Source organism: Ptychodera flava, chromosome 6 (genome assembly GCF_041260155.1).
Source record: "Ptychodera flava strain L36383 chromosome 6, AS_Pfla_20210202, whole genome shotgun sequence".
NCBI lineage: Eukaryota > Metazoa > Hemichordata > Enteropneusta > Ptychoderidae > Ptychodera > Ptychodera flava.
The window spans coordinates 39532951-39545321 of record NC_091933.1 but is presented as its reverse complement, the minus strand read 5'-3'; the positions used below and the strand labels follow the sequence as shown (position 1 = coordinate 39545321).

At 37.5% G+C, this 12371-nt stretch overlaps 1 protein-coding gene across 2 annotated transcripts; it reads left to right on the top strand.

The window, feature by feature from the left end:
- The first annotated feature begins 5 nt into the window (after window positions 1-5).
- Window positions 6-12016, top strand: LOC139135763 (protein DD3-3-like). 2 transcript variants are annotated; one of them, XM_070703446.1, is made up of 14 exons: window positions 6-201; window positions 1257-1465; window positions 2726-2803; window positions 3283-3439; window positions 4137-4319; window positions 5246-5435; window positions 6243-6412; window positions 6741-6978; window positions 7849-7911; window positions 8363-8514; window positions 8697-8840; window positions 9311-9382; window positions 9801-9978; window positions 10728-12016. In XM_070703446.1, exons 2-14 carry the CDS (start codon window positions 1316-1318, stop codon window positions 10918-10920), a joined length of 1968 nt encoding a protein of 655 aa, XP_070559547.1. In that variant the 5' UTR covers window positions 6-201; window positions 1257-1315; the 3' UTR covers window positions 10921-12016. The 2 variants fall into 2 exon arrangements, with proteins under 2 accessions (XP_070559547.1, XP_070559548.1); XM_070703447.1 differs by lacking the exon at window positions 6-201 and adding an exon at window positions 1079-1107.
- The last annotated feature ends 355 nt before the right edge of the window (window positions 12017-12371 follow it).

Genomic DNA, 12371 nt, shown 5'->3' with positions numbered 1-12371 from the left:
AGCGCATTGTTTTGAAAACGATGACGTCAGTGAAATGCCCTGATGACTAACGCAAGATCATCGACCCGGAAATACAGAGCATCATGCCCATTAAAAGAAATATTGCCTCGGACTTTCAAAGTACAGATGCTTGGTGCTAGCAAAGTGTCTGGTAGTAACAGTCACTGATCTTGAACACAGAGTACGTTATATGTAAGATTGGTAAGTATGTTTATCGGCCATCTGTATCAAGTCAAGACTGCCCCATTTACTTTCTAAATTGATCAATAATTGTTCAGTTTCTTAGGGCTTCGTCACTGTTCGTGGCGGTGAACACGTAACGAGAAACGCTCTCCGGTGGCAGTTTTATTGTCATGCATTGTATGTTGAGTCTGAAGACTGCGTGAAAGTCCTCCGGCCCGTCCAACATGCCGGACATTTCTGTTCGCAAACATCGTTCTTTGTATTCTGTTGCAGTGCGCACATTTTTATTATTTCTAAAACCACGATCCTTTTGTGGAGGGACCGTGCTAAAGTAAAACATCACATTCGTAGCGATGCGTACAAGGTACGTGCGTACGTTCTGTGAGCTGAGCTGAGCTGAATGTTTCACACTGTCATTCAACTGTCATGTGGACGGTATACACGGTACCTCCCGCTTGGTCTTTGCAGGCCGCCGCTGGTCTTGGCCCAGAAGTCTCAATTTTGTTTGCGTATCATTCATTCATAGCGCTATGTGAAAAGACCACGGTCCGAGGGACCGTATGTATATATACATAGTGGAGCTGTTTGACACTGATAGGCCTACAGTTAGCTCGTACACAGTCCCTCTATCCATAGATAGTGGGACTGTGGCTCGTATGAAAACAAAGGCCACGTTGAATGATTGTGATGTGATAATAGACTTTTCTTGCGCGTCAATGTCGAATGCGTGACCCGTAGAATTCAAAGAAAATCGGGTTTACGAAATTTCGTTTCGTAAGCGATTGTATAGTTGAATTCAATTTACTCAGATGCGGAACTTCCACAAACTTTCTGACATGACCATTTATGGCAATGAGGCACTGCCCCGGGCCCCTGGACTCAACAAACCAAAACTTTAAATGAAGCAGGACAAAGCACCCGCATGTACGTCACTCATGATTGGTATCACTGTTTTGTTTTTTGTTTTTTTGAGAACAAAGCCCGAAAAAATATGTTAATACACCTTAATCCTAACGTCAGCAAGCTCAAATCTTCATTACCATAACTCTATTTTAACCTGTAACTTTTTCCAGGACCGACCATTATCACAATCGACTCAGCAAGGTGAACAGAGGGTATCAACTTTGCAACCATGGCGTACTTCGTGTACACATTTGTGATTTTTGCACTGCTGTCGTTGTCAGAAGCTGATATTTACATGCACAATCTTCGAGGCTCGAACAACAGACTGAACGAAAAATCGGCCAATAGAAATAACGCTAACAGACTGTTTGATTCTCAGGTGAGTTAATGAAATATAGCAAAGGTAATGCTTTTCTTGTGTGAAAGTGTTTTTGTCCCAAAGTAATTTTGATACAAAGAATAAAGCATGTCGGGTTCCCAGACACTTCGCACCAAAACCACTTCGCACCATACCATCTCGTCCCATACCATTTCGCACCAAAACCACTTCGCACCAAAACAACCTCGTACCAAAACCACTTCGCCCCAAAAGTCATGTCCCCAAACCACTTTGCCCGAAACTTATCGCTAACTGCTAAAGCTGAAAATAACCACCTTTCTGTCACCCTGGGACTGAAATCTTGAAAGTGTACGCATTTCGCGAAATTGACATCGTGCAATTCCGCGCAAGGCACCTGAGTTGTAGCATTTGCGTGTTTCTATTTTCTTATTCTATCGTTTATGGTTTCATGCAACAATAAATGGTTCGTGATAGCCAAAATGTCCTAACACATTAATGCTTCCAAGTTGCAGGTAAAAACAACCTTGTGATACGTCGTAACATCGTTGTTTTCAGGACGAGTTGACGGTACTATACTTTGGGCGAAGTGGTTTTAGTACGATGTGGTACTTGGGGCGAAGTGGGGTTGGGCGAAGTAGTACTTGGGACGAGGTGGTTTTGGTACGAAATGGTTTTGGGACGAAGTTGTGTGGGGCGAACTGGTTTTGGTGCGAAGTGTCTGGACCCCAAGCATGTCCACCTCAGAAGTCTACCATAAACAAGGAAATTGTCACCCAAATTTAATTGCAAATGCTCCATTACAGTCTCCATGAATAGAACTTTTTTTAAACATTTGTGCATGACAAGCTGCAAGGTTTGAAGTCTTTAACCAAATACCGCCTTCATCCAGGAAAATTCTGAAAAGTTATATTTCTTGTCCTTGCATATATGTATGTTTCTCACCCTTTGAAAGTCTAAGATGAGTGAAGTTGTAGATTTCATCACATTACTCTTTATCCACGTTTTTTTTCAGTTTTAAAAAAATATTAAATCCAGTGATATAAACCATGAAAAAACCTTAAAGTTATAGTTTGGAGTAGTTGTGTGACAGTAAAACAATTTTTTAAGCCATTTCTGAATATTTTCAGTAGTTCTGAAGATGCAATTTGGAAATCTCACTTTGATTGGAAATACTTCAATGGCATTAAATTTCTTTGTGTAGAATATTGATGTAAAATTTTTAGAACACGATACAGATTGAAGAACGGTCACTAGAGTTGTTAAGTGATCTCCCGATTTCCTGTTTTCTTCAACAAACAGAACAACAACCGAGGTGGCTACAATGTTGGTGATGTCGGTGACGACCCCTCTGACGATGAATCTGAGCAGTACAGAATGGTTAGTACAGATATTAAGTTACTTTTCAAAACTTTCTGCTGTCTTTTCTACCAGCAAAACACAGCAAACAGATGAAACAAGGGGGTTTAAGGAGTCTACGGAAGAGAAAAATGAGAGGGGAGAGCAGTAATTTACTTTTATTGGACCAACATCTAGTGTAAACTGGATTTTCTGTACTTATCATGGAAAAGTACATTTTTTGTACTTTTGAGGTGTAACACCATTGTTGATCTGTCATTCAGCCTGTTTTGCATGACACTATCCTGCAAACAGCTATACGATCGTATCACATTGATCTTGCACAGTCTCTAAGTCTAATGCATCAAGGTTTTGAAGAAAGGAACCACTCTTTGACAGAAATACATTGACACTGTACTATAGTTCTGTGATGTTTTCCATCAACTCGGCAATATCAAAATGTAAAGCATTTGTTGTATTATTCATTAGTAATTATCCAATTTAATGTATTTCATTTACAGCAATTTTTCCAAAGCAGTGGTCAAGGAGAAAGCTACCTGACCATAGAGTGGACAAATCAGCATGGGTGTGGTGGAAGTGAAGACAATGATCCACATAAAACTAATTGCAACATGGTGTTGCAGTATATGTGCCAAGAGGATGTCAATTCAGCCACAGGTATGACCTGAAACATTCAGATCAATTGCTGGTTTTGGGGGGTGTGGTAATGATATGCTAATTTATGTCAATTTGATTACAAATGCAAAAGTATGGTAATTAGACTTGATGTGATGTTGAATGCTACACAATTGAGTTGGTTTGTGCCTGTATGAAATGCCTGTGAAAGTTTTATCATTGTTTGATTTTTCAAAACAGCAACCTAAAGGGAGGGAGTCATCGAAACTCTGCGACTTTCTTGTTTACAAACAATGTATTTCGTGCATGATATCGAGATGCATCACATCAACATAGCTGCAACATGTTAATTTTACGACAAACAAACATGTTTTAACTTTCATCAATTGGCACAGTGATTACAGCGGTCATAGAGGTCCCTGGAAAACCTTTTAGCAAAGTTCTGACGACTGCCTCCCTTTAATCAGTTTTCTGTTTCCTTTTTTTTTTGTTCTGGAAATAAGACACTAAACCCAGTCTTCCACATGGAAACAGGCAGGGTAGGGGCCTTTCTAAGCTTTGTATGAACTAGACCCCCTAGAAAAGTGATAATTTGTAAAGTTGTTAAATGTTGGTACAGTTAACGATAATATCTATTAATCTTGACAAAAAGAAATTTTGATCCCCTTCCAAAGTTACTTACTCTTTCACAGCAGAACAGTCCTTTAATGGTATTTTGAATTCTTGCTCACCTCAACAGGTAGTGATGATACTCTCCGTAATGGAGAAAATACCAACACACCAGACCATACGCCAATTGATGACCTGAATGAAAACAGAAATGAAGCAGACAACCGTAAAGATGATGACATTGACACAGACAGAGGACTACAAGAGCCATGGCAGTGGTATGATAAATGCTACAATAGAGAAAGAAACCAAGGTAAGAATCCAAATGCATCTATAGAAGGCTTTGATAGAACTGAAGAAAGAACAAAATTCTAGCTTGAGGGATTCCAAATTGTTGCATTGCATGCAAATATCCTTCTTTGAATCTCTAATTAAATTGCTGTCGTTGTTTCACTCATCTGTTACTCACAATATCAAAGTCTTACACTTTATTCCAAATATAGCTTGAAAAGTGTGTCCAAGTGCAATTAAGAACAACTATGATTGCCTGTTTTTAGGTATTGTGGAGAGAAATTAATTTATTAACAAGTAGACCTTATAAGGGCAAACTGGTGTTTGTGGGAGATGACTCTCTAGATTATTTCCCATCTTGCAAGAGCAATGAATGGAATTTTGAAAGCATTGTAGGATGGGTGAGGCTGTACAGTGACTGCATTGCAGTCATGTGATGGTATGCCAGCTTATTGAAGTCAGGATGTGAGTTGGTTGTCAAGCCCACTGGTTGCAATGTGCGTGCCTTCAATAGAACAACTGACATGTAATGAATAGCAGGAATGTTTCCAATAACCGCTTTTGAAAAAAAAGGAAGGTATTACAATCTGAATTGAAGATTGTGTGAAAGAGATGGCCATAAAACTACGGTAACAGTTATTCAGAAAGTTTTTACAGTGAAGGAAAGGCACTGCAGATGTGTGTTGAAGTTGAACACTGCCCTCAACAGGCAGCTTTGACAACTGATGTTTCTGAAGTTCTCATCTGCATGTGACAAGTCCACCTATTGATCTACAGATTAATGTTTTTCTTTAAGTCAAACTTCTATAATATTACATGTAACATTCATTCACCAATTTCTGACGATCTCAAGTTTTGCAGTTTTTTATGGTAATTACAGAGCAAGTGCAAATAATGGTACGTATTTGCCCAGGATATTTGACTTACATGTCATTTCCTTTACAATAGGATTATTCACTGCTGACCAGAATTTACAGAACAATGCCAATGGTTACAGTTCAGCCATCTATACCAGACAGAATCCCAATGGTAATCGTTATGGTTATGAATGTCCAGAAGAGCGTGACTATTACCCGTATTGGCATCCATCACCCTGGAAAGACATTGCAGTGTTGGTACAAGAAACCAGCCTTTGCAGGTAATCTTTGGGGAAATCGCCCATTGGAATATATGACGTCAGTGCTCAGCCAATCAGGCATTTGATATTGTCTTTTCCAGTTCATCCGTTCCGAAGAATGTTGAGCTTCTAAAAGTTTACCTTTTGGAGAATTCCAAAGCACACAAAGATTTGGTGACAATTGATAATCTTCCATTCACCAAAAGAAAAAAGTCTGTACTAAATACTGTACTCAAAGCAAATCCTATGTAATTGGCAAGATGACTTGACTAGAAAATCTTTCTCGACTGACAGCTACATGACTTGGTCATTGATGATAATCTGAAAAAGAATGAATACACAAAGCTGTGCAGAATGCTTGGAATGTTTTGTGATTGCAATCGTTGCTTCTTCTTGTTTGTAATGTTTTGCACTTTTTACACTAGCCTTACAAAGAGAGATCGGCTTCTGCATGGAATCTTTTCAGAGTTTGATAAACTGAATCTTGAATTGTCTTCTCAGATGTAGGATTGAGACATGCTCTGTATGATGTAAACAAAGTCATATTATTTGACAAATTCTGCAAACAATCATCCTTTTTCATGTGATAGATTCTGAAGTGACATGGTTCTCAAGATTGGATTTCTATTTGAAGAGTAGCCCACGTTAACAATTCCTATCAAGTGTTCAATAGAGATTTTGTGAGTGAAGAGGCTGCCACTGTGCATTGTCATTGAAATTTCACAGGAGGGGGCCTGGGCTGGGGGTCTAGAGGGAAAGAGGGATTAATTCTGCACAGCTACAACTTTAACTGATGTTTGTACCTTTTATCCCATTTTAATATCCCAGCTATTACCAGCAGGAGAGCTTCAATGTGAAGAAGAAGTATGAATGCATTGAATACTACAACAACGGTAGAACTCAAGTGAAACACTGGTCAAGATGGAACAACCAACAAGACTGTGAGGACAATGACGGTGATTGGTTGGAATTCATCAACTACCTAGAAAAGGCTCCAGGTAATTATAGTTGAGTTAATATATCACAGCTAGGTTTGTACCTGTGTAAAACCAGTTCAAGAGACTTTGGTCTATTTATTCTGCTCCACATCTATGATTTTGTTTTTGAAATGTCATTAGTTTTCCATATCGGAAATTGGACAGCAATATATATTCATTAAATATGAAGTTTTATAATTTTCAGGGATGTTAAACGTTTTAAACAAATTCGCCATTCAACATCAAAAGAGTTACAGCCCCATGAAAGAATGTTCTTTGACAGATATTTAAAACTTACTGAGAATTTTAGAAGAGATTTTTGACAGAGTTTGTGGCTTTAACTTGACAGCTTACACAACCAGGGCTCAGTGTGAAGCAAACGCTGGACATATCTGGGGAAGACCCAGTGGAGAAAATAGTGTAGCTGAGGTGTGTCTGGTTGCCTTGGAAGCACCAGACTGTCAACAAGCTCCATGGACAAGAGACAATCACCTTGGTAACAACAGAGATGGCTTCCCTGGAAACTACACTTGGGTTTTACCGTCACTTCCCTCACAAGAGACACAGAGATGTGCTTTCAGGTTAAGGTAAGTGAGACTTCAGTAGAATATTGGTCAGTGTGGAATAAATGAATACATGTTACATAATGTGTTTAGACTGTATTTATTAAAAGTTTCAGATTGTAAGAAACCTTAATCAATCTAATAAAGACCATTCTGTAAAATTTTGCCTATGGAGAAATCTTTACTCTGTCTGATTATCATTACTTATAAATGAACTTCTTTGGAGAATGATTTGCGCAGCAGAAGAGAACGTCTCCAAAAAATGATATGACAAAATTATTTCTCACATCTTCAAACTGTCATTGTTGACTGAAATGTTTTATGAAGAATCAATGACACGTGCAGCTATCCATTTATGGTAAATGGTAATATTTTCAGTTAAACTGAGTGTACTTTAGTGAATTTTACTGTAGAGGGTATGAAAGCTTGACAGTGTTTACATCACAGATTTTCAATATACCAGTGATTTGTAGAAAATTCTGGCTGATAATGGCCTGACAGTAATTTTTCAAATTTTTACATGATTCCAGTCACCAAATGAATAAGGTTATTATCGTTATAAAAGCTTTAGCTAATTTGAATGTTCTCTTTTGAGTTGAAATATGCTGAAAATAGTGAAATAATGACTGGAAAATAAACTCATTTGGAAAACCAGTATATGAAATGTTAAATTTCACTGTCTGATTCCAAAATGCATTAAAATCTGCCAGGTAACTGCTGCCAAAAATGCTGAATAATATGCAAATTATATCTTTGCTTCAAAATAATTGATATCGCTGGAATCCAAAATTAGAAACAACACTCTTGAAAAAAAGTTTCTTTACCAATTTATTGAATGACCTTTATGTGAAATATGGAATTTTTGACATGATATTTCCTTGGTATTTTCAACAGATACAACATTTCAACTGATGATTATGATCCATTCAACACAACATCAGAACAGAACAACAACCCGTAAGTATACATCGACAATCTATCACAATATTGTTTTGAACATTCAGATGTTGTTGTGTCATCTGGTACATGTATCTGTATTCACCCACCTTTCACTTCAATGTCAATGGCACTGCCATCCCAATTAAGGGAACGGCGTGATATGATGATTGAGATGGTATGAAAACATAGACATTGCCAAAGTATGATAGTGAAAATATGTTTGTAGATTTTATCAGACTTTTCTCTTGTCTTGCCCAGACAAAAAAGTGCAAAGTACAGTTCTTTTGTACTAGGTAATAAATGAGTCCAGTGGATTCTAAGTAGTAGATTCCATACCACTGAGCTATTTTTCCCAGTCTTCCATGACAATTTATAACTTTCTGGTGAATTTTATTTTAAAAAATCAAAATTTCAAGACAGAATGGAAACATGAATGCATGTTAAAATTTCAATTTGCTTCCTTCTATAGAGATGAGGGTGTCTACTCTCCCGTGGTGAACAACCCAGCTGTGGACATTGGAGCTGCAAATGTTCCTCTCAGACTAGCCATCAATACTGCTCAGTACGGCAGAGTCTTCCAAGATCGGTCACATGTCTTCAAACTCAAAGCAAGAGAGGCAGGTGAGTACTCCAAATATCACAAACGTTTTAAATTTTTGTAATTTCATGTTGTACGATGTATTTTACTTGCGTATTTTGAAGATTGAGAGATAAAATAATATCACATACATGTGGCGTGTTTTTTGGAGAAAGGAAATAATTAAACTCCAAGACTGATTTAGACTCCCTTATTTTTGTACCAGGGATGGAGGCAAAGAGAATTTACAACTTAAACGTACGTGGCAAGAGAGGTAACATCGTCCAAGTATATCCGGCAGTGGAGTATGATTTTGTACCCAACAAAATGACCATCGGTGAAGGAGATTTGGTGCACATACAGTGGACAGGTCAGTTTCAATGCCAATGTCTTTTGAAGAGAGCAAAATCATGCGAATATTGTTCTAAATCACCTAAAAGTTGCACAAAATATGTTTATCAGACAGTGTGGATCAAAGCAAATAGAACCCTTTATCAAACATGAACTTTTCTGTAGTTCTGTTGTAGAGATGGAAAGTTTTTTTTAGTGTGACATATGGCTCTCAAAATAACACTTTATTTCTATAAAAAGTCTTACACTTTTTGGCTGTTTGACAATTTTGAAAAAAGGTGCAACTGTAATTGGGCATTCATTAATGGCCCAAAAGATGAACAGAATCAATCTTCTACTGTATACTATATGAGATAACTGATTTGTCATCCTGAATTTTACTCAAATTCAGCAGTAAATTGTGATAATGGGCTATTTTATTTGAATTACATCTTTGTTTCTATTATTTTGTTCAAAAATTTATTCTTTTTGTATGATTTTACATCAAAGGTTCCAACACACATGACAATGACGCCCCAGGGGGTGATGGACAGACTGGGGATGATGGTGAGGGGACAGGAGGTGAGTTAAAGTGCAATAATTCCGTGATTGAACCAGTTTACCTACAATGGATTTGTACATTTTGGACTTGTCTTTGGCGGACTACTGTCACTGGTAGAATATCATACGTTAAGAGATGCTTCAATAACGCAAAGAGTTTGGCAGTTTCAATGTTTAAAAGAGAAATGTCAAAACAATACATCACACAACTGTAGATTTGCTTTTTTACATCATTGTATGAATCCTACTGATTCTCACAAGACAGGAAAATAAACAACAAGAATGTCTGTGACACATGTTATGCTTGAAACACACTTTTCAAATTATAAATATGGCTAACAGTAAAGTTTGACTTCCAAAACTTCTACATGTAAATCGATATCTTCTTTGTCAGCAACAATTCATAGCACCATTTTCATTTATCAATCACATCTTTCAGGCACCGACCGTAGTAATCTTGTACAGATCAATGAGGCTCTGGAAAACTATCCTCTTCCCTATGAAAATTCCACCATGTGGTCTGCTGCCAAGGTTGTCTGGATATATCACTCAAATACTCCAAATTCAGTTGTTGCCAAGGATTTAGCTGTCTCCATGGCTTCTTCTGGATACTACAGGTAACAATGTGCTTATTAAGTATATGCTCTATTCCTGATAATGTTGAATCGAACAAGCCTTCAGTTATTGGCTGATGGAACAGGAGATTTGAACAATTTCACTTCTTTGTAGGATTGATCACATACCATCGCAAAATATTGTAACACATCTCATTGAAACTCTATGGTGTGATTTGTCAAATTACGTTCAGTGGTATTGTCATTTTGACGCTGATATGTGCAAAGAGCAAGATACCAGTCGACAGTTTCCAAAACTGTTACCCAATAACATCTAGGCATATGCACATTCTAGAATGTGTAAAAGAGATGGCAGTGTTGTCTGTGACCAAGATGAGTAATCATAGCTGAGGAACTTCTTGTTTTTCAAAAAAATTGATGAGGTGTGTTACAAAACACATGTCGATGACTAGCATACATTTGTGTTCCCTTTGACCTGAGAGTTTCCCTTGGTCTATGTCCTTGTGAAACAGACTGAATTACAGCAACTCTCAGACCCTTAGGCAACAAACATATGCTGTTACAACTCCTGGCCAGTCAATGTTTGTTTAATGTCACCAAGTAGAGTCCAAATTGATCACATTGATAAAATTTTAGCAGTGAAACTGTTCTCCCATAGCTTGCCAGAATAGGAGATATGTCATCTAGGCTTTGGACAGTTTAATTGTTATTTAGGATAAGGTTTGTAATTTTCAGATCATTTAAACACAAATATCCTCATCAAGTGAGTTTTCTGTTACCTGCGTTTACAGATGCATGCGAAGCGGTGTGTGTGGAGGAGAGTCTGTTGAGAGGAAGGATGCCCTGAACAATTTACTCAATAATGCACCAGCGTCATACGAGGGCGCTGTCCTGGAATTTACCAAAGGGTCCTACCATTACATGTGCACCAGAAACAACAACTTCACAAACCGGAGCCAGAAGGGTTACATCAATGTCTTGTAGAGCAAGGAGATACAAATGCTGCATTATAGAGCCAGGGCTTGTGGAGTTAGAATTAATTTATGTTTGTGAACTGGAGACTTCACTATGTATTCAATATGCAATGGATGCTGCAGTATATATGACATCATTATCACCTCACACACATCTCTCTTGATCATAAACATTCTGCTTTGAGGCTGAATGGCATATGGGGTCAAAGTTCATACAGTCAAACAACTGACTACATGAAATCTCCACTGCGTCTGTTCTTTATTTCTAAATCTGTAAAATGGTAAAATTTTTACACAAACCCATTTTTGGATGCGATGCTCTTTTCAATCCAAGTGCCTATGCTATGTACACCATAGATTATGATGTACACCACATACATCCTTGTATCTAATTAGACCCATTTAATTTGTACAAGCCAGGTAATTCTTTCTGTAGAGTGTAAATGTTTACTCTTATCGGCAAAACTTGTTTTTTTACTCAAATACTCATCATTAACTCCTAAGGATTAACTGTATTTACTTTGTAGAAATTTGAAATATTTTGTAGATAAATGGTATCATCACCACGTAATGATATTTTTAGCCCAAAGGAGAGAAATAACAGGACTACAGTTGTGTCAGCTATAGCATTTTGCATAATTACTCGGTGTGTATTATTTCTAACAGTGTATTATTATTTGAATTAATAATTTTGTTGTGGCAAATTGTGACATTTACTTTATGCTGGAAGGGGGTAAGCTTACATAAATTTTGGCATGAGCAGTGAAAAAATGCTGCTTTCAGGAAAGTACGGTGTACAGGTGACACTGGATTTAGTTGATATTGTTCATAGTGGAAATTTGAAAACTGACCACTGGTATTTCAAGGAAAGCTGTCTTAAAACTTCTCTGAACAGTGCCCTCTCTGTTGTGTGCTACTTAATGTGCTCTACTCATTATCTTTCATTTGTACAAGTCTTTTCAGATATGTATTTTCCTGTAACTTTGATGTATATTTGATAAGGAAGGTAGACTTTTTTCTAAGTTTTTATTAAAAAATGGTTGTCTGCAGGTCAGACAGTGTTGGTCTTTTAATAAGCCAATAAAAGATCATAAATTATGTGTAAACATGTGTCAGTTATTCCTTGATTTCAACCCAAACAGCTGCTTTACAAATCAACTGATCCTTTCCTTATCCTAATCCTAGAATAAAGTGGATTATTCCATCAGCGTTGGTGGTGGGAAGCAGTAAATTTTACATTGTGGATTACATGGCCTGGGAACCTATTGAGGCAAAACCAATTGTGTTTTATACTCTATAGTATTTTATCCCCCTCCCCCCCCAAAAAAAAGTCCCAAGAACAGGTTGCCAGTCGAAATGGTTTGTTCCATTATAGGCATGTCAGTTTACTCAGTGCAGGAGCTGCCTAGGCCTGCTGAGTTTGGTGGATTTCTTATCAGTCTTCAGACAATAAAACAGACT